Source organism: Necator americanus, chromosome II, assembly GCF_031761385.1.
Source record: "Necator americanus strain Aroian chromosome II, whole genome shotgun sequence".
Taxonomy (NCBI): domain Eukaryota; kingdom Metazoa; phylum Nematoda; class Chromadorea; order Rhabditida; family Ancylostomatidae; genus Necator; species Necator americanus.
Genome location: NC_087372.1, coordinates 33066476 through 33089785, shown reverse-complemented (window position 1 = coordinate 33089785; position 23310 = coordinate 33066476). Strand labels below are relative to the sequence as shown.

At 38.3% G+C, this 23310-nt stretch overlaps 3 protein-coding genes across 4 annotated transcripts; 1 reads left to right on the top strand and 2 right to left on the bottom strand.

Moving 5' to 3' along the window:
* Positions 1-2919: 2919 nt before the first annotated feature.
* Positions 2920-6518, top strand: RB195_020249 (uncharacterized protein; the record flags this gene model as incomplete). Its single annotated transcript, XM_064188472.1, has 11 exons — positions 2920-3034; positions 3094-3205; positions 3266-3345; positions 3427-3527; positions 3584-3688; positions 3760-3837; positions 3899-4000; positions 4077-4172; positions 6049-6126; positions 6309-6392; positions 6477-6518. 11 exons carry the CDS (start codon positions 2920-2922, stop codon positions 6516-6518), a joined length of 993 nt encoding a protein of 330 aa, XP_064044353.1.
* Positions 6519-10575: 4057 nt separating this feature from the next.
* Positions 10576-21604, bottom strand: RB195_020247 (uncharacterized protein; the record flags this gene model as incomplete). 2 transcript variants are annotated; one of them, XM_064188469.1, is made up of 6 exons in its annotated part: positions 10576-10690; positions 11779-11878; positions 12188-12323; positions 13709-13793; positions 14061-14124; positions 21562-21604. In XM_064188469.1, 6 exons carry the CDS (start codon positions 21602-21604, stop codon positions 10576-10578), a joined length of 543 nt encoding a protein of 180 aa, XP_064044350.1. The 2 variants fall into 2 exon arrangements, with proteins under 2 accessions (XP_064044350.1, XP_064044352.1); XM_064188470.1 differs by lacking the exon at positions 21562-21604 and adding an exon at positions 17829-17973.
* On the bottom strand, positions 18967-19185 carry RB195_020248 (uncharacterized protein; the record flags this gene model as incomplete). The annotated part of the gene is made up of 1 exon (XM_064188471.1): positions 18967-19185. The coding sequence occupies one exon, from the start codon at positions 19183-19185 to the stop codon at positions 18967-18969; it is 219 nt and encodes a 72-aa protein (XP_064044351.1).
* Positions 21605-23310: the final 1706 nt, after the last annotated feature.

Below are 23310 nucleotides of genomic sequence, written 5' to 3'. Positions count from 1 at the left end.
ATCGTAGAGTGTAAGTAATTAAGTCTTAAAAAAGTTGAATATTTGCTTGTGAAGTATTCGGATGAGATTTTAGAAGAAAAAATGCCAAATATTTACTATTGTACGATTATTTATTATTATTATTATTTACAAATAGGTGTATTGTATTTGCCATAAAATTATAATTACAATGTTTAATATTCAAGTTTTTTGTTTAAGCAGTTTTTAATATGAATTCCAATCTTCTTTCCTATGTTTTTTTTGTGTAAAAAATAGTTGACTGACGTTCCACCTTCCTTGTTGATCAATCAGTCTTCTGGGTGTGATGAGACCACGAATGGTCTCGTTGCTCGCGGGAAATCATTTCCATCTTTTTTTTCAGTTAGCACATGTGGCTTCGCAATTTTATTTTGATTTTTTCGCTCTGCATTCTGAACATCGCAGAAATTTCCAGGATCACTGATATTGAATATTGAGCAACTAAGATTGACATTTCCTTCATATGCACTTTACAATCCAAATGTTACATCTTGCACTTAAAATTTCGCCCATTTCTCATGGATTTTGATGTGGCAGACAAAAAATCGACGGGATTTTCTTCAGTTTTGAAAGGATAGGGAAGATCCGTGAGTGCCTGGGTGTACAAGCGTCACGATATCGGATTTTTTTTCAGCTTTATAGTGATAAAATGTGGCATGCGATGCAGCAAAGAATTTTTGTAACTAAAATCGACATTTCCTCCAGTTGAATTCAATAAGTCGTCTTCAAATGTTCTTTTTTTTACATGAGTCTTTCTCTTATCGGCAGTGCGATCTTTTTCGAAACGCCGCGCTTCTCACAGATGTTCTGATAAGCGATTTTGTGGTCGAATGAGTCATGATCATACAGATTTCTGTGAAAAGCACAGTGTAACGAAATTTGAGGAACTGTTCGGTGTTCCTATGTTATTTATCCACTTGTTCCACTTGTTGAAACACCCTGTTCTACATTATATGCTGTTCTACTGGGAAGCTTTCACATGAAAATCACGTGGATGTCAAATTGTTTCTTTTACGTCTTCTTTTTATGTCACCCTATTTCGTGATGTAAAATGAAATCCTCGCGACTGCTGGGACGTATGTATCTTCATTGATTGTGAGAAAATATAAAGGATAAAGTGTCGGGCTTTAATCAATCCGCTTGGGATGCGCCTCCACGTTCACTTCAATTCAGAATCGTTTGAGATTTACGAACGTGTCACTGGTCTTCACAATGACTTGCGGAGGCCAGCCGATGTGTAAATCAGTGTTTTTATCCTCCCAAACAATTCTGGTACCAATTTATCGACCCCGGAGTGATGAAAAGCTTGGTGAGCATTAGGGCGGTTTCGAACCTCTGATCTATCATACAGGCAGCGGAACCTCTAACCGACTGCGCTACACCCGCTCCTGTGAGAAAACATGTTGCCTCTTTTTTAGATAACTAAGCAAAATTTTCTATATTTCAAAAATATTTCTGCATTGTCGAGTCAAAATTGAATGAAGCTTGATGCAATTGTGAAAACGGTTAAAACGTCGAAGTTCTTTTTCTTCTGCAACATAGTCATTCCCTGGCACATCCGTAATTTTTTCAAACGCACTTATTTTGTTCAAATTTCAATTTTGCAGATGTCAGTTCCCTCCACAAACACAGAATGTTTGAGTTTGGTTCAATAATGCTCATACAACCTCGCATTAGTGAACCAAACACGTCTGTTTTCTACCGCATGACTAATGAGCTGTTATGACTAAACATCCTCGACAAAGGAATCTGTTCTTCATTTGTTACTGTTAGACGAGAGGAGGAAATAGACACAGGAGAAAATACTACATAGAGAGGAAGGAAATTAATGAGGATAGATAGATATAGATATAGATTTGATGACTAAATATGATTTCATTGCTAGGAATTATTGTTTCTTCGACGAAAATGATTCTACGTATGCTAGATGCTGCATCGGTGAGGTAGAGCAGTATTTGTTGCCCTTTATATCTCCATTTTGGCGGGACGGGATATCTAGAAGTAAACTTGGCGCTATGTGCTTCCGGAAAAGGGAGAGGAGAAGGGGACCGGGGGATGAGAGTTACGGTAAACCGCCGTTTTGAACAAAAAATTGGCTGTTGCTAGGAAGTGGTAACAAAGCCTCTTCTACTGAGTTTTTCGTAATCTCTCTTAGTTTCTTAGTCCTTGGTTTATCAATAAATAAATAAATAAACAAATAAATACATAAGTTTCATTATAGTATTCATTATCTTAGGCGCGTGTAGCGCAGTTGGTTAGAAGCTCCGCTGCTTGCACGATCGATCGGAGGTTCGAATCCGCCCTAGTGCCAACTAAGCCGTTCATCTCTCTGGAGTCGATAAGTTGGTATAAGACTTCTCTGGGAGGATAAAAACACTGACTTGGCAGGTCGGCTAGCCACCGCAAGTCATTGCATAGTCCAGTTACACGTTCGTGATTGAAGCCAGACACTTCGTCCTTTATACTTTATTCATTTATCTTCAGTTTCTAGAAAACCTGTAGTAACCTATCCTTACCTTCTTCCACATACACACAAGGTACATAGCGCCGACAAGTGCTCTCCGCATAAATTGGAAATAACATGTCCTTATCCTCCGAGGAAGCAGTAGAACTGAAGCAGTCGGCGCCGAGAACTCTTTATCTGCACGGGCCGCTCTTTGCGTTTGATTGGGGCAGGTCAGCGGAAGAGAGAGCGTGCGTTAAGCAGAGAAGGCGCGTGCGTCGCTGTTGCCCGTGCAAAATATTTCGGCGCCGACTGTGCACGCATTTCCTGGTTGTTTTTAGCAGTACATAGTTTCATTCGATCATTTATGTGCTCTTAACATCCGTTCTTAACTATAAAAAATTATAAAACGCCCCGTGATTAATTGATAAATTATAATTAGAGGTCCGCCCTTCAACATGGATGAGGCGACAGGTGCATCACTTCAACGTCGCCTGTCAATCGAGAGCACTGCAACGAGCGAATTCGAAGTAGTATCTCGTGAACGTTCCGTTTCTGGAAGTACTGTTGAAGGTTGGATAAAGCTAGCAATCCGAATGCAAATTTTCACGTACATATTAATTGTTTTGCAGGAAGTAGTCATTCTGATAACGTTTCACTCGCGGATGTTTCTTCTCCACCTACTTCTTTGCGTATTCCTGCACTCTATACAGAGCCTGCACAAAATGAACAGGAAGTGATTCCGTTAGTTCCAACGTGCACCGAATTCTCGGTCATTCGATGCTAGTATCCTGTGCCGTTCAGTGGTGCTTCGATTCCGAAATCCACATGGAGCATCGACGACGACCTTCGTTCCATGACCAACTCTATCTCTCAGATGTCTGGTAGTGTGTTATAGGATTGAAAAAAAAGATGTTCAGAAAAACCAGTAGAGGTTTTCCTCCCTCGCAAACATAAAAATTTAGAATCATGCGTTTCTGATGTGAGCATGATGGGCAGAGAAACAATGGGGATACTTGAGCAAGTGTATCATGAGTTGGCTTTGATGAAAGGACGTAACACATTGGTTTGTAATAAATTATTTCTTACGATTGGGTGATTATTTTTTTGAATTTTTTTAAGCTTGAAAGGACGGTTGAACAGGCTAATGAGTGGAGGGATAAAGCAGATAGGCTAGAAGAGCAGAACAGAGTTCTACAGAAGTCGCTGCGGACCTCAAAGAAGAAAGTTGGCCTCTACTCTTCCTTCAAAGAGTAAAACAAGCACAACTTTGTAGTAAGAACTATTTTTGTTCTTAGGTGCAGCAGTTTACGCAAGAAATGGAAGAAATGAAGAGGCGAGAGGAAAAATTAGCATCGACCATGAAGGAATCCGATGTAATTATCGATAGATCTCCCAGATACGCGTATTTCTACGTACGTATAATAAAGATTCCAGGAGCGCAAGACATCGAGCTGCACTTCGTCATGGAGCTACCGTCTGATCACCATATGCGTGTTTTTTGCCGTCCTAGCGATGTACATCGACTGCTATGCACAAGTATTTATTATCTTCGGAGAAAATTCCGTGGACATTCGTTGGAAGCATCGTCTCAAAATTAGCTACGGATTTTTAGTTCTTGAGAGAGCACCGGTCATGTGAGCAGTTGAAAGAACAGTTAAAGCTGATGGATGAGTTGGTGGAAAAATTAGAAGCAGAGCATACTGCAGAGGTACAGATTTCCTAAGAAAAACATTGAAAATAAATTGAATTGAGGTAAATCAAATAAATAAGTGAAATAAAAATACATTGAACACATGAAATATATGGAAGGGAACACATAACGACGTGGTACGAAAACGTCAAGGAAAACGTAGGGTTCGGATTGTAGATTACGAGGCAAGCGTGGCCGACTCGAAATCCCCTATTTTTCCTCTAATCATGTTAAAAATGATTTAAAAATTTATTTTTTGAAAAAAAAAACGACGAGGGAACACCTTCAGTTCCTGTGGGGCCAGGTTAGAACGCGCAACCTTGTACACGCTCCGGATCTCTTAGCAGTCTAATCACTGGTTGTACTGGAATACGTTGATAGGGAGACCTCATTAATCATCCAACCATTCGCTCGTGGACGAGATGCGTGCACATGGATGGCACACTCCAATTGATTTCGTAGGAAAGAACACCGTCTTCCACACTGTTTTTAACATGATTAGAAGGAGATTAGTGGGGCGACGCTCTTTTCCGTAGTTGATAAGCCAAACTCTACGTTTTCCATGGGGTTCCACTTTAAATTCGTGATAAAGGATAAAGGATAACGTTTCTGGCGTTAATCAATCCGCTTGGGATGCGCCCCCACGTTCACTTCAATTCAGAATCGTTTGAGGTTTATGAACGTGTATGTGGCCTATACAATGACTTGCGGTGGCTAGCCGATGTTTCAAGTCAGTGTTTTTTATCCTCCCAAACAAGTCTGGTACCAATTTATCGACCCCGGAGGGATGGAAGGCTTGGTGAGCACTAGGGCGGATTCGAACCTCCGATCGATCGTGCAGGAAGCGGAACCTCTAACCGCTACACCACACCCGCCCCAAATTACTTACTTACTCAAATTCGTGATACGCTACCGTTAAAGGCGACATCCAACGAAAATGGCAATGTTAAGATCTCTTCACGATTAGATAAGACTGGGAGTGTAAACCACGTATGAGCGCGGTCACAACCAATTTCTTCTAAAATTCTACGATACACCAAACAACAAGTTGGGACATATGCGCTCGCATATGTCCTAACCTGTTGTCCTAACTGCGAGCGAAGGGTAGAGATAGCTCCAGCAACGATTTGACTGTCCGCTAGCTCGTAAATGCAGCGCGTATGTCTGCTACCGAATTCCTGATATGTTGTTAGGTGTCTCGTTGGGAAACTCGACAAGACAAGATTGTTTCCCACGCTGTTTTTCAGGACAGTTATGGAGAAATGAGGGTGCTTAAACTCATACTCGTGATCTACAACGATCTAACCCTGTCTATTCCTTCCAACATCGTCAATTTCGTGCCATGTCGTTTTTGAATAAGGAATAAAATAAACAAGGATAAGTGCGTGTGAAAACTTAGAAAAGAATTACGACGGGTTTTGAGGCGGGAACATTGAAGCAAAACTTGAAATGGTTTGAACCTTTTACGTTATCCCTACGTTATCCCAGATGTTTTTAAAACAACTCTTTTTTTAAGGGATGGGACCTTGAAGGGAATATTATTGTAGATATAGTCGAGTCAAAATGACGTGAAGCTCAGTGCAGTTGCGTAACCGCCAGCTCCCCTCGCAACTCATGTCGTTTCGACCAGACTGTATACGTTCGCACTTATAGTCGGCACAGAACGTGTTCGTCTGCGTTCACGCAACGCGTCCGCAGCGGAGGCATTAGTTAGTGCTTTGTTGCTCTGACGCATCCATCAATCGTAGCTTCGCTGCGGATGAAGCTCAGCTGAACACGTCACTGACTGGTTGTAAAAAAAGTTATGCATATCCATAACTTTTTTTGACAAGCTAGCAACAAGCCCTAGGTTAACTTTACGCGATTTTCTGGAAATTCCAAAGGTTTATTTCAGTACAAACGGCGTTTGGAAGAGATCTCGAAGCAGATGGCGGACGATATGAGCGCAAATTTAGCACAAGCCCATAAACAGGTGCTTCCTATTGTTTGCGCCTTTATTTTCTCTTAATGTAGTGCCTTGCAACTGAATATTTTAAGTGAGGCATTTTTGTTTTTTTTTTCAAATTTCAAAAACCTAATACGCCTGTAGTATGTTTCCAGATCCACTTGAAAGTTTACTCATATCAATATGTGCAGATGGCATCTCCTTTTCAGCGTGAACTCGAACACGAACGACTCATTGAAGCGTATCGCGAGAAAATGCTTCTACATGATGATCTTAGTGCTCTGCGAAAAGAGGTGAGGAAAAGGACAATAGGACACATTTTTTTTTGCTGCTTCGTATTTTTATGATCCCTACTGGTATTCATTTTGTTTCTTCAGAAAATGCGTGGCAGAAAAAAGTCGGCTACATGGTTTCGTTGACTTCAGATGTCGACGTCGTACCTGTATCATAGAGATGTACACAAAATACACTAGAGTATTTTCGAAGGGCTAGTGTTTAGTTTGCTTTTCCCACCAATATTTCATTTCCATTGTACCGGTCGTAGTGTTCGGGATACGTGGCCTTCTCGAATTGCTGTGAAGACAGTCGGGTTTTGATAAATATTTTTCGATTCTCCTATCTGTTTTTTGGCTTGTAGAAATGAATTTTAATTCTGTTTCAGTTGACTTGAACTCCATTTACGCCATATTTCGTTTCTACCACTACTTTTTTTGAAATATTTGAAAGCTTTCTTCAGACAGGAGCTCTTGATTTTTTTTAAGATTTCTACCATTCACTGAACTGGTACCTCTTGAAGCAAATCTTTGTGTGAAAACAAATGTAAACAAACCAGTACTTGTTACATTTCCCGAGTTTTATGGCTGTATTGACGCCAGCACTTATATTTGCCCAGACGTTCGCAGTGCATGTCGAATGTTAAGCCAGGAACATCAGGCAGTTGAGATAACTACAAAACTTTCAAAAATGTTTGACAAAAATCCGTGGTGCTATGTAGCTTTTCAGCATTTTTCTTTGATAATTAGGTTTTTCTTCTGAGTTGGATCATCTCACTTACGCAACTTCACTTGTACATAGTTTTTGTCCACACTTTTTTGTGAAACGTTTTGTGAAATTGAAGGTTCAGGTGGTCTACGAGTCCCGTCGTCTGACCACAGTAACGGAGACGACAAGTTGTGTTTCCATTCTTCATACACCAGTAGAAACGCGCTAGCGGTCTCAAATAATCCTCAAGGAAACCTCCATTCGAAGATCGAACACGACAAGTTAAGAGTCATACGGAGAGCCGATATGCTCAAAGTACATGTGTGCTAGATTTGACCTTACGAGTGTCTGTGCACACAATATCAAAGCAAGTAAAGATGAAATAGGACAAGAAAAATTCGGATAATTAGTTTGAACACATTGACGACGATAAAAACTACAAAATTTTGTCAGAATAGCGCTGTCAAGGTTGCAGGAAGTCCAGTTAGGTAATCTGTATCACCGTCTATTCTTATCATTCCTTGCAACGATTGACTTCCTATCTTTAACTGGCTGAACTCTATGAATAAATTCAATATAAGAGATATAGAGATTGAATATTCTACCTTATACTGAATATATTCAGAATAGGGTAGGTAGAATATTCAAAAATTAAGAGTAGTTTGAAAAAAACACCTTTATTTGATCCTTCCACTCTCGTGGGTTTTGTGAGTGTGCGTATTGACAGTAAGAATTCGTGATTTAATTAAAAGTCCCAAGTTCTTACTTTTTGAAGAAATGCACGAACTTTGAATTCATTTCCGCAAAGAGTCACTCAATGAGGCGATATTTTGATTATCGCGTGCAAATGCTGCCCATTGGCTTCTTCTTTTCATCAGAGACACGAAAAGCAGTAAATCTTCTTTAGAAGAACTGAAGAATTGATCAACGAGTCGGGGGTTTTCCTGTAGTCCCAGTCGGTCCCTGCTGTGCTTCAAAGATTGTTAAACGCATTACGTGTACGGCTCATTTCATTTCACTTTTCCTGGCAAATGCGGCGTGGTCTTTAATTTTCGCTGACTTACGTAGCTTAGAACTTCAAATACCCTCCTTCATTCCGTGAAACAGAGTGCTCCTACCATCACTCTTTCGACTGAGCGTGGAACGACGCTGAGGCTATTTTACTTTTGCTTGTTAGATACCCAGTTTATTGAAGCAAAAGTGAAAGAAGACAGAAGGGTTTGCGCTAAAGAGAAGGTCGCAGAGCCTGGTTCTCTTGGTCCTTTTCACTACTTCTTCGATGTTCCCTTTCATTCAAAAACTGTCCAATTTCGATTCCTCCGGAAGAGCTTCGTATTTCTTCATGCATCTTTCCTAACGTATATATAAGTAGATGGTGCATTAAAATATAATATTCGGTTGGTTGGTAATGCGCTTGATTAATGCTAAAATTTGTGAGTACGATGTCATCAGTGAAACACGGTGTAGATGTCGTCAAGACGTTCATCACCGCTTCCGTCTCTATCGAATGGAAGGCCTCTGAGTCGAAGAAAATGCGACACGGCACTATCATGCGCATGCGCGATACTTCAACAAATTTGAGAACAGAGTTTATGAGATAAATCGTGCTCAATCGTTTTCAAAATCGTGTCTGTTTCTGGAGTTCATTAAGTGTGTTTTTTTTCAGTTCCATTGAAGATCACCTCCGGAGGTCTGTAAATGATACCCAGTAAGCATACTGAGCACACGTGGATCCCCCTCTGTATACAACAACACGGTCTCGCTAGTCTCCCATTGATTTGGAAAGTTGCTTTCGGACAGGTAACGTGTGAACGCGTCGCCTTTGCAGTGCTTTTTCATCGTTTCATAGAAAACTTTGCGAAAACGGGCGTGAGTTCATGTTTGCTTCCGGCTTGTGTGATTTCGTGGTGACGTATTAGCTCAACAGTTTCCAAGAGAAAAAAGTCTTCTTGTGATTTTAAAATCATAGGGTTTCCTAGCACAGTCCTGAAGATATTCTACGAGCCAATCATGTTTCACATCAACGTTACATCAGGAGCCGGCTAACGAAGCTTGGAAGTCTTGGGTGATGACGGCCCCGGGGCATCGCTTCATGAAATCTACAAATTTCCTTCTTCCATGTTAAGAAAAGTGTTTTTTTCCCGAAGGAAATGATGGTCCGACGCTGTATGAAGCTTCGGTAAAATAACAACATCCGTCGGACATTTCCTGACGACGACGTGGTCTAATTCGTTATGTTGCCCTCCAAAAAACCTCTATCACTCCTCGTTTCACTGCGGACCTTGAGTCCCGATGTTGAGTTCTTAAGTCGTCTTTCTAGGACTCAGCGTTTAAGTGAATAACAGTGTCCTTGAGATAAGTCTCTGTAGAACTTCTTTAGATTAATGTAAAAAACCCTCACTTCTTTCTCTTCGTAGCTTGATGTTGGAGCATAAGCGATTAACATAGCCAAAGCTATGTTGAAATAACTGTTCTTCTCCTCGTGGATATTCGATTGTGATAGTCAGTTGTTTGGAAGAATTGATGTCGTGTGTTCATAGTCGTGTTGACGAGCAAGATGGTCAACTCCTACACTATCGCATGTTCCTAGAGACAGTGATTCTCCAGCATCACATGCGGAGTTTATTGGGTAGCATTCTCTCGTCTCGTTCGGTCAACCATGTCGTACTTGGTTGGGCCAAAACAGCATGAAATAAGGACAGCTGTGCTCGGAGCGGTGCGGTGGAGCATAGCGGTTGGGATCTGTAAGGATCCTCGCTACCGTCACTCATCTCTGTAGTTCGCCATGGTCATACCTCGGTTCCAACCTCTGTCTATTATACTATATTATTATTATTTATTATTTATATAGAACGCGCCATATGGCCCCACAACTAACCTGGTGTGATCCCTTAGTGAAACAGACCCGTGGAAAAGAATAAATTCAAAGCAAAAATAACAAAATTCTCGAGTGCTCTTTGCGGGTTGAAGAGAATTTTGAGCCCGACGGTAACATAACAATAATACAAGGTTGTAGAATTGTGTTGTGCCAATTAATTTTTTTCTGCAATGTTTAGTTACCAGACAACTGCTGCCATAAACATCTATTTTTTGTCCACGGCAATAACAACTGTTTTAATCGAACAACCTACAGCTCCAAAGGATAGAAAATACATAAAGGTGAAAAACTGAAGACTACGTGGATGCAAGAGAGAAAAGATCAATAATACCTTGCCAATGAATATATGCGAAAAATTAATCTCCATTTGAAAGCCTTTGAGTATGAGGTAGGGGAAAGGAAAACGACTTTAACATGTTGCCTATCCTGTACAGTACGAATACAGAAAATATACAACAAGCAAACGATTTTACCCGTGTTTTCTTGGAAAACGATTCGAAGTGCCGAGTTCAAAAACTACTCTCTTTTTTTGATTAGAGAGCTATATAATAAAATATAAACAGTATAGATTTTCTGAGTCAAATACAGCACGTTATTCTTAAGCACCACAACAATTTCTACATTGTTAGATAGGGAGCAATCAATACAATCAGAATCAAACGTACAGCAGACAAATTGCAGAGATCTCGTTCGCATTCGCATATGGAAACATTGTTGAGCGTTCCAATCGTACTGAAAAAGCTCGAGCATTATCATTATTGGTGGTTTTGATCAATTTTTCCCGTCGTCTGTCATAGGCATCACCCCACGAATCTGAGGTGGTACGGATTTCCGATGGACAAACTCTATACGGGGTCGTAGATTGAGGATCATGGGTGGTTCCGGTCATCCTTTCCTAATTGCAGTAAAAAACGACGTAACTCCGTTTTTCACCACGATTCCAGTTTCAACGCTCCGCTCCACTTGTACACGCGCCGCATTCAGCTGCACAGCGGTCGAAAGCCAATGAGTTCTCCTCACTACCTGTTCAAGTGAAACCTATGAATGGGTTGTTGAGGACCAGAACGTATATATAGAAGAGCGTTCTAAGAGGTTTTCTTTAGTATGAAATGCGGGTTATGTGTAGTGCCCAGCCAGCATTGTTTCATCCTGATCGTTCCCACTCCACCTCTTGAAGCACGCAGATGGAAAAACCCTACGCACAGAGCTGTGGCATAAAGGTTGGCCTATTTTTCCAATTTCGATCCAGTGGTGTAGTAATTTTTCTAAAGAGAATACACATGGAACAATGATTCCTTCAAACAAAGGCGTAGTATCGTTGCGTCTTTTTTGCGGTGGTGGTGGATAAAGCGGCAGGGATCAGGAGGCTGAGGAGGAAGGGGAGGAAGGAACCATCGCTAACACCATTCATCGCTGCAGTCCGACTGAGTCTAACGATGGTCCCACCGCGAGCTCCAGCTGCTAGCTCATCCGCGCCGCTTCGAGAGCAGCCGCCTACGCAATTACACTACGCTTCAGGCCGTTTCGATCCGACTATACTAGATTTATTTGGTAGGATAAAAACACTGACTTGATGTATTGGTGGGCTCCTTAAATCTCGAATTTTATGGGCTAGATACGCGTCTCTAAACCGCAAACGATTCTGAATTTAAGTGAATGTGTTGGCGCATCTCAAGTGGATTTGAACGCAGTGAACTTTATTCTTTGAATTGGAATAAAATTGAAAATTTAATTAAAAGAATTGGGCCAAAGACTACTGAATACATTACAGCGACAGAAACCACAATTCCTCTGATAAAAAAAATCCAATGCAAACTTACATATTTGAATATTTCTCAAGGCACTGTGAGTTGAGTGTTTGTAACAACGATTCGTTTGAAAACGTGTTCGAAATGCAGTTTCGAACAACAACTCTTTCACCTAAATGGTTGTAATTAGTGGTTATCATTTGAAAATCTCGTTTTTACTACTGTTCACTTGGTGATTAGGCGACTTTTTTCGTTTCTCATCTACAGAAGAAAAAAAGCGGCATTTTCCCAATTGAAGGCACACACACTAGAAAAAAACACATGTAAGGATCGGCATTTATGTTTGCTTGGGAAACCACAGCATGAGATCGAATTAGACGGTTTAGGGAGACGAGTTGTGGAGTCCTTTTGCAGAGAGCTCGCGGTCTCCCGGGACACATATAAGTGCTAACTACATTAGATAGTTTATATGTTTACGTACCTTTAAAATTGAAGGTAAGCTTTGTACATCGTTTTGGCCGACACAGAACAATTGGAGACTGCATAAATGAGGACGGTGATGAAGAAGGAGATAAATCTGCACATGTGTCCGCCAACGTAGGAACACGAACGCCGCTCTGGAATTTTCTTTTCCGCATTAATTGTGCTTTGTTATGGTGGTTCTGTACTTTTCGACTGGGTAAGAAATTGGGTAAAAAGAATCTCTGCGGCTTTCTGAGCCTTACTGCGCCCCTGGAGATGGCCGAATCAGGTAAAGTCTGTTCAATGTATTCCCTGCGATGGACAGGACCAATCCTAACAAAAAGATTTTACTAAAACAGCCATAGCTCATCTTTTTTTTTCTAAAACCACTCCATCTCGTTTAAAAAGTTTGAACGAATGATTTAATAAGTAGATTTATTATTCATTTCTTTGAGCTGTAGCTGAGACCAGTATTGATCTTCTTTATCACCAACAGCTAACGTTTCTGCGTTATCGTTTTTGTCAGAGCCTGGAAAAATCAGAGCCATTAGTGATTTACCCTCTCAAGCGCCTCATCACCCTACAGAAAGGATCCGAACGATAGGTAAACTCAATCAACAACACATTGGTTGGTGCTGACCTCACTTGCTGAAACTACTAACGTAACAGACCACCGCATACCACAAATGTGAATCACAAGGGTTTTTATAAGGAACACGACAGCCCGCCCGCCCCTTAAATCAAAACCCGCGCAGATCTTGATATGAAATTATTTCTTTTGTAATCCCAATGCACTCATCCTTTCTGTTTATTTTGGGACCTTGAGCAGCTATCCGAATCACCTCGGGTGTTCTGCATGCTATGACTCGGAGATTAATGCCAGAATGATTTAGTGTTTGGCATTTCTGGGTAGCCGAGGTTCTACCTCCAATGACCTGCCTCCTTGTCTCATTGTGCCTTCACATCAACGCTGATCTAAGCTCGCTTGTTGATTTGATTGGGATTTTGGTCTAGATTACAAAAATGAGGTAAAAGTTTTGAAGGATAAAGGATAAAGTTTCCGGCGTTAATCAATCTTGGGATGCGCCCCCACGTTCACTTCAATTCAGAATTGTTTGAGGTTTACGAACGTGTATCTGGCCTATACAATGAGCTGCGGTGGCTAGCCGATATGTCAAGTCAGTATTTTTATCCTCCCAGACAAGTCTGGTACCAATTTATCGATCCCGGAGGGATGAAAGGCTTGGTGAGCAGTCTTTAAAAGTTTTAAGAAAAGCAAAAAGAACTAAGTGATCATGTCATTTCATTGATATTATTGCAGCGATGATTGTAAATCGTTATTTTATTACTTCATATCATTGTTATATATTATTAATAACTACTAATTAATTGCTATGAAAACTTGACGGAAATTGCTCTACGTATTAAGCGAAGGTTTGATGTAACTGTATTCTCATGGATTTTCTCGACCAATACAACACACATATCTACGAAGAATAGGAGAGCAGATATCCATAAGTATTTGTTGCGTAAAACTCACTTCCTGCATTGCTTTGAAGAGCTCCGAGAGATTTTTTGCATCTTGTGACGGTGGAAGTGGAGCATTGCGTGATGGTACTGATATTCTAGAAACATTTATTTTATTTACGCATTTATGCTGGTTTCTTGAAGGTTTTTTTTTCTCATGCAGCAGCATTTGTATTATTTAATGACGCTAGGCAGTGAAAAGAAAAAGCGCTGTCGTGTTCTTTTTATTACGTAATTTGATGTCTTTTCGTTCAAAGCTGTAGTTTATCCATAACAAATTATAAATATAAAAACAAATGATTTATGAATATAAATAATTTATATGTATAATAAAAACAACCTATGCGGCTACATTCACCACGTACCTGTAGTTGAGAGCAACGCATGAGTAGCAAGCTGTTCCCGTTAATGAATTAGTACGTGCCAGATCTGAAAATGTGCAATATTACTCTGTCTTATTCCAGAAAATGAGGCGTTTGTGTTCCCAAAACTTCCAGAGGACTTCTGAAATCCTTACGCATACAATAATTCTGTGCGTTCTGTGTGCATCGCAGTGAAAATGATCAATTCTTAATAATACATTAATCTAGAATCAATTAATAGAAAAGTATAAATTACTAAATGGTAATTCTTCTGGTTGTTTTCTATTTTGCGTGGATCCTTATGGTGAAACTATGTAAAATCAAAGGCACACAACTAAATTTCATTCATGCCCACGTAACCTTGACATATCCAGCCCCATTATCCTTGATATATTCATTTATATATCGCAGAACCCGACCGAATCCCTACTTGAATGCACGAAACTGACGTTGATGGGGTCTCCTGGGGCAAATATAGAGTGCCGGGTGGCGATTACGAGTGTGAGCGTAGTTCCGCTCAATCTTCTTTAATCGTCTCAAAAAACGACGTGTGGGAACGTCGTTTTTTCCCTACGAGGTACGTTAGAACGCGCAAATCTGTCACAAGTTTCGATCCCCTTAGCAGCGCATTGATTATTTTTTGTTGAACTGGTTGGCAAGGAGACTTCGTTGGTCTTCGATCACTCGCTCGTAGACGTTCACAAGGATGAGGCGTCTTCAGGTACCTCGTAGGAAGAAACGCTATTCCCCACGCTACTTTTTTACGAGGATCAGGGAGAATTGAGCGAAGGGTTCCCAACTACGCAGGTTTCGTGATACGCTGAGTTTAGGTGAAATAGTAAGCGATAACGGTACGTATCGTTCTGTTCTATTTTCGAACAAGAAATTGAAAGGCATATGCTAATGAAAGACATATCTACGCAACGTAAATGAAAAATAAGTATTACATTTCTATATTTTGATAGGAAAAATTTAAGTTAGTCGTAAATAACGCACTGACGTCCTTATTTGGGGCGGGTGTGGCGCAGTCGACTAGAGGTCCGTTATAGCCACACGGATATTTCGATACCGTGTTAATGCAAACGAAGCCCTTCACCCTTCTGGTTTTGATAAACTGGATACAGTAGGACGATAAAAACACTGACTTGATCATCGGCTAGCCCCCGAAAGTCATTGTATAGGCCAACACGCGTACCAGAAACCTCAAGGATTACAAATTCCAGTAAAATGCGTTGGCGCATTCCAAGTGGATTGATACGCCAGTGACTTTATCCCTTGACTTTACCTTTAGTATTTCACTCTTCTGGTTACACTGAACTTGTTTTCAGTGTAACTTTTTGAATTTGGCTGTTTGGAGCAGTAAAATTTGAACGGTACTGTGGAATTATGCTAATTCGCATCAACTTTCAAGTCCTCGAATATAGTTCTGCTTGGCTTTGTTATTTCGTGACCAAAATTGTTATTCTACTTCAAAACGCTAACATTTTGGCTTATTTGTTTCAGTCAGAGCTTAAAAAGTTTGAGTTTATTCTATCTAGGAATTAAAAAGGTGTGGATTTTTTCTAATCAGTGTTCAAAACTGAAATATAACTGCAGTCACAAAAAGTCCCGTAATCGTCGGATTGCTTGGAAGGGACCTTCGAAAAACGGTGCATATGCAGAAAACGATGGGCCGTGAATGGTCTTTTAAACTCTTTTCCTGTAATTCCTTCAAAAAGGTCATCAATTGAATAGTTTTTTTTCCGGTTAGCTTTTTCAAAAACGAAAGACAAAACTCCATTAAATCGCGTCCTTGTTCTTTTTTTTCTAGCTTTAAGTACATGAGTCAAATCCGGAAGGGTCACTTTTCTCGAAAAGTACTTCAAAATTGAATTTTGGTTCAACATGCAGAGTAATTAACAGAAATGAGGACGCTCTCGAATGCAAGAACATTTAGATCTGTCATTCTAAAATATGTAGAATGATTGGAGATTATTCATTTTTTTAGTGCTAAAGAACTAGAATAACACAAATGATAGATTTACGGATATATTCTTCTAGAAATGCTATAAAATGATAGGAACACTTAAATGTTAAATTTTTGAAAGAAAAAAGTTGTGGTACAAATGCAGTAAGATGATAGGACGTCTAAGGCTAAACTTTTCAAAAAAAAGTTGAACATATCTTCAAAAACCATTTTATATTGATATATTGAATATTAGAAGGAAGTTAGGCGGTATCCAATTCTCACCGCACCGATTTATTTGGTTGAGTAAATCTGTTGGTGCTAAAGGTCTTGCGTGTTTCCTTGAAATAAGAGCGCAGAGACCAGTCAGCACCTTCACGCTGTATGATCCACGGAAATGTCCCTTAGTGAAATCCATTAAAAAATCTATTAAATTAAAAAAGATTTAAATTTATTCTTATTGGTTTTTTTGTAGGAACTTTTTAATAAAAAATCCACTTTTTGCGGCAAAATTGAGGAGGCCTAGTTTGTTTTTTCTTTGCTTCCATACTCTTAATAGTCAATCCACATTCTGGGACTGATGGACCTTTATAGAACACTGAATCCACATGGTTCAATTAAATCTGCCTGGGAAGAAAATATGAGGAAACCAATGCGAGGAACGATTCAAAATCTAATTCTAAACCCTTGCCCAATTTATATTATTACCCGACAAAAGCGGCGGTTTTTCATCGATAACGAAACGAATACCATAGCATTGTTTTCAAAGAAATCCTCACGAACCCTCAAAGAACTTCCACTAATTGAGCGTAAAATAACGTCAATAATATAATTAATAATTGATAACAAACATGATGTAGATTTATACTGATAAAAACAACGACATTAACGTCTAATTTATAATTTATAATAAATAGAAAATGCAGGATCTAATTTTCGTCAGCCTTCTACAGAAGCTGATTATAAATACTTCACAAACATTCGAAATTCAATTAGTTATTCGTTGCCAATTAATAAATAACAATTAATAGATTATCAATTAGTAATGCATAAAAATTTCCAGCGACTGATGTCATTTAGTTTCTGATGTGACTTTGGAAAGATTTCCTCTTACGCTCAATTCTAGGTGTAATTAATCCTTTTGATAAGTTTGAGAAGATTAGCTAGAAGAAAGAGAAAATACGGGAACGGTGCAAATAGAAAGAGATATATTTCTCTTAAACCATTCACGAACATGATGGTAGGATTGATTCCAGAAAATTAAGAGAATAGAGCTCCGCAATATTTTAAAAAATACGGAATGCGCGGAACCCGGAAGAAGAGGAAGAGAAAGAAGATAAAGACACAGCTCTGCAGATGAAGTCGTCAATTTGTGGACTTCAAGGAGACATAAGCCAAGCATAACAAAATGGTGTTTATTTGATTTCATTTCTTTTTTTTTTTTTGAAATTGCATATTTTTAGCCACAATAAAATATTATTTGTTTATTAAACTCTTCAAAAACTTTTGATAACCATGCTATTATTACTACGAAAAATAAAAAAAATACACTAAAGAAATAAAAGAATTTATACTACTAGCGTAGATGAAGTAAATACGATAAGTATGTTATAAAAGAATTATTATTGGCTTCGTTCTCACTTTATCTTCCTCCTTATTTGTTTTCTTATGGATTTTTACGTGGTGACAAATAGTACTAGAAATACGATCGATTGGTCATGGGGTCATTTTGATTTTTTTAAACTTTTTCCCCTCTTGATCAACACGAGCCGTTTGAGAATACCTGAGGCTAGCGTGGATTCATCTTCGAGCCAAAATTTATGGACCGTTAACTAATGTGAGACGATATGGATATGCAATAAATAACCTAGACTGGCCATTTATAATACTCGCCGCCATAAGAGGATGGTCCCGAATAGATTGATTCTTGCTAGCGTATCTGCCGAAGTCAAGCCCCAAAACCAATGGCATATTTAAGATTCCGCGGTGAAATTTGCGTAGGAAATGAGAAGAACTGCAAAAAATACCGAATGCTGATTTGTTGAGAATGAAAAAAGACGGAAAAAAACTAGCTTTTAAATCGAAATTGAGAACTGTTATTGGTAGTAAATAGTAAATAAATAGCATCGTTAGTAAATAGTAAATTTCTACACTAAGCACAGAGATGTTACAATAACAACAATAAATTACTGACAGTGCTCGAAGATATGTGAATTTTCTTCCGTAAATGGCTTCAATAGGGGAAATTCTTCAATTAGTATTACTTTATCAATGTATTAATATTTATTATTCTAATCTTTGTATTCTATTTCTCACTGTCTTCTTTATATATTCTTTATATATTATTATTATTAATTATATATTCTTTATATATTATTATTACTACTTTATGATGATTCCACTTTTTTTTCTGGCAGGCACTACTTAATGTTAATTGTTTCTTAAAATAGACTTTTCTGCTTTTTATGGATTTTTTCTCACTAACAAAGATTTCTCTTTTTTTGCCTCAAGTCACCTTTTAAGCGTTCTCTTTGGATATGTCACCGTCATGAACATAAATATATCGTCGTTAACATAGAATAAATATGAATAAAAGGATAAAGCCACTGGCGTATCCGCTAGGGATTTTACTGCAATTCGTAATCGTTGAGGTTTTGGAGCGCGTGTTGGCCTATACAATGACTTGCGAGGGGCAGCCGACGATCAAGTCAGTGTTTTTATCCTTCCGGACAGGTCTAATACCAATTTATCATCTCCGGAGGGATGCGCGGTTTCGAACCACCGACCGTGTGGCTACCGAACGGACCTCTAACCGAGTGCGCAACACCCGTACAAAATAAGAATGTCATTGCGTCATTTACGATTAACCTAAATTTTCAATCTACAAGGATTTCTACTATTATAGTATGATTATAAGTCTTTAAGTGATAATCAAATATAAGGATTATTTTATAAATTATTATATCATAAATATAATATTATTAATATTAATAATAATAATAATAATAATAATAATAATAATAATAATAATAATAATAATAATAATAATAATAATAATAATAATAATAATAATAATAATAATAATAATAATAATAATAATAATAATAATAATAATAATAATAATAATAATAATAAGTAATTTGGATTTCTGGTAAAATTACGGAGTCTGACGTTGCTGCTCATCTTCATCGTATTGATACTTTTGCATGTTTCCCAAGCTATTGTTGTCTAATGATATATAATGCTATTAATGTTTAATACAATTGCAATTTTATGCAATTTTTTATTCAGTGCAGTTGACAAAGAACATTGGATGCAGAAAAAAAACTAGGCTAGAACTAGAATACTAAACAAAACTAGGAAAATTGTTAACTAAAAATGGTCATATGTAACGAAAAATAGCACGTAATAACGTACGTCACGCTACTCAACTGGCCTAGGATTCATTTGAAAGTGACAGGTTCAGGAATCGATCTCTTTCTCTCTCTCTGCTGAGCAACACTTCGAAGAAAAAAAGGAACGAATCAACAGAAGCATCGTTAATTTCCAATTCTGTGCCTTGAATCTTAGTTTCTATTCTAATCTCAAATCTTAAATACTCCCAAATTAAATTTCAATGATGAATCCTAACATCCTAGTCACACGGACTCTTTCTCTATATTCCATCTCAGGATAACTATTATATTTTCGGTTACCAGCCAGATACTTTGGTCGATATCACTTGGACGTACATATAGGATGCTGAACCTCAAGAGTAGATAATTAAGACTTTAAATAGAAGCCATAAACTGCTGCACAGAAATAATATGTAGTTCTAATTAACTTTTGCTAAGTTATGTGTTTTCGTGACGTGGTATCGTGCTTCCACAAATATTTCTTGGATCTGGGCGCAAGTTATCCGAAAGACAGAGAAATTAATGATTCTATTCTTGATTTCACCACGTTGATCAACATTTGGGCATCAGTGACGTGGAAAAACAAATGAATGTAAAAATCTGCTTCTCGGATCCTGCATATTCTGTAGTATTCGTTGAAGAAAAGAATAAAATTGATTTTTCCAGAAGAATTTAGTTTTTGCTGTTTTAAATGGATTAAAAAAAATAGAGGTGAAACACTGACTGTGGTGCATAAATCTGTGAAAATGATGCATTTGATTCTATTTTAACATTCTTCTTTCTGCTAAAGATCATAGACGAACGGAGAATGCTTTTGGTTTCAATTGTAAAAGAAAATACTGCAATCGTCACTGGTATTTTACTTGGTGATGAGATATAGGTGCTTAGAATTGCTGATTACTGGGCACCTAAGAACGAAAACATTAATTTATGCATAAAGTTTTAGCTAATTAACAAACCTTTACACTTGCACTTTATCCGCATTCAACAAAAAGTTTTTCTCAACTAAATCAGCGTTATCCACAAAAGTATAACTTCATCATTCGTTCTATTAGTTAAAATTCCATAGTAGTAAAATATTCTAAAGGCAAACATTCAATTGATTTCAATCGGGTCATTTTGATATAGACGAGATTGGAGAAATTCGAACACTTCGATTTGAAAAAGTTGAAAAAAATAAGATTGAATTAAAAATTGAAAATCCTGATAAATACTGTGAAATTCTCCTAGCAAGAAGTTTGTTTTTTCCGTGGACAATCAAAGTCCTTGCTGTCAAAGTCCGACTTTTTCTCGTGTAGTTTTCGAAATTCTTCTGAGATCTCATTTTCAGTTATTGTATGAAGAATAAAAAGTTATCATGGATTACTCTGGCTGTTTTTTCCGCTACCGGTGTCCTGTAGCGGAATTCAACGGAATGTGAGGCGGAGTTTCAGTAATGTCTGCAATACCCGCTAATCTCCTTTATAACACTATACTAATTTTCCCACCGTTATTAAGTCAATTATTATTATTATTATTATTATTATTATTATTATTATTATTATTATTATTATTATTATTATTATTATTGCACCGGAAAAAGAACGGAAACATCGTTTGAACCGTCGAAATATCCGCTTGGTCCGAAAAATCTCGCAAGGTTGCGAGATTTTTCGAGTTGTTTGGCTGATGATTACGCGTGCTTCTAAAAGCTACTTTCCATTCCTTGGAGGCGTTTGCTTTCACACGTCGCTTGCGGAACCCAATGTAATTGATGGTTGTCAGAGCATGTCTACGAAAACATTTCAAGAACTTTAAGAAATTAGTTGTAAAGTAACCATCATGCTTTCTCCGACTCATCTAAAACAAATTTTTACTCAATTTTTAATATTTGCTAGCGGCCAGAAAAAAAGCACTGCAATAGCTACGATTTCGACGGTGTAATAAATATTAGGTAAGGAAAAAAAGTACTGTGCGTTTTTGTTAGGTGCATTCACTATTCCAGCCATATCTGACGATGTAAACATCACGTCATGAAATTCCCATCAAAATGGACAAAAGTTATCGAACAAAATTTAATTTAATTTAATTTAGCGCTTATTTGATCTAAATCGGTTAATCCTAACTATGCCAATTTCATCATCGAAATAAAGGGAAACAGAACGCTCACAACTTTTTACTTCACCTTCAAGTTTTCCGAATAATGGAACGGGAACTGCTATGAGCATTTCGACGACGAAAAATACCGTGAGAATTCGCCTTCAACTCTGCACAGCACATTAGGAAAAGAGACGAGCAACGGACAGCAAAAAAACTCATTTCTTTTTCCAGAACCAATTGGAACCCCTACTTCTAAGGAGATTTCCTCAGGAGAAAGAGATTGTTTCGTAATGGGTTAAAGTGAACGGAGAACTCACAAATGAGCAGAACAAGCAGCAGCAGCAGATGGCGTCGCATGTGGGGCCCATCTCTTAGCGGCCGTGGGGCGTTTCCGCACTCTCGAATAGTCAAAATTTGATTGAGAGCATTAGGGGGCGGAAATTACCCCACGGCCCCGTGTACCCGCTCCGGATTTTTTACTTTCCTACGTAAGCGAAATGCGTCGTGTCATGTCAGAGACGAACAGCGAAGAAACTCATTTTTTTCTTTTTCCAAAACCAATTGGAAATCCTACTCCTCCTATTTTTATTAGTCGAAAAATGCGCAATGTAATAATTTCAATTAATATCAGGAATTGATTTGATATTAACAATTAATGTAGGAGGAAAGTTTATTTAAAGTAGTAAGAAGTAATTGAACTATTGGTCTTTGAGCCCAAGTTGGTTTATTTTAGGCTATTACTTACTTAGATACTCAAGAGTAAGTAAGTTGTGCTTTTGGCTAAATCATAGACAATAAGGGTCCAGTTCGGTTCAAGGATGATTGCTTTAACTCTACAGAGCTCCCTAATACCTGAGTATTCTTATCCTTCTAATATCTTTAATTTTTCTTAATGAGAGTAAAAATCCCTATGTGCTTCCCATTTGGGTAACTAAAAGATGTCAAGTGCAACATTAGTTCGAGTGTCTTCACAGCGATTGTCTTTTGATCTTGAACCTTTTGATCTCACATCCGTACCAGGCCGCATAAATCCCTTGAATTCCAATTTTTATTTTTTTTTTGGAGTAGCTTGGGAATGTCCTTCCTACTTTTTCGCTTCTTCTTCATGAAGTTTCCAAATTCGGTTGTGTGATCGGAGGTTCAATTCCTCGCAGGGCCAACCAGGACCAAGGGAGTGCTGCAAACACCTGAAACAGATTCTGACCTGATCTTCGAATGGAGCTTTCCTTGAGGATTATTTGAGACCGCTAGCGCGTTTCTACTGGTGTATCTAGAGTGGAAACACGACTTGTTGTTTTCATTACTCTGGTCAGACGGCAGGACTCGTAGACCACCTGGACCTTCGATTTCACAAAACGTTCCACAAAAGAGGATAAAGGATAAAGTTTCTGGCGTCAATCAATTCGCTAGGGATGCGCCCCCACGTTCACTTCAATTCAGAATCGTTTGAGGTTTACGGACGTGTAACTGGCCCATACAGTGACTTGCGGTGGCTAGCCGATGTGTCTAGTCAGTGTTTTTATCCTTCCAGACAAGTCTGGTACCAATTTATCAACCCCAGAGGGATGAAAGGACTGGTGCGCACTAGGGCGAGTGAAATATTAATAATTAATATTACTGTAATGTTGAAGCTATGAAAGACAAGTTTTAGGATTCATGACACCTTTTCATTACTCTTCCTCCAACGAAAACCTACTAGAACATTCATCCGGTAATAAAAAAGCACTTAGATCAAAGTTTCAAATCTAGAAAATACTAAATAAATCAATTAGTAAAAGAAGCAGCTTTTAAAACAAATGACAATAAACAAAATATGAATGACGGATTAGATTAA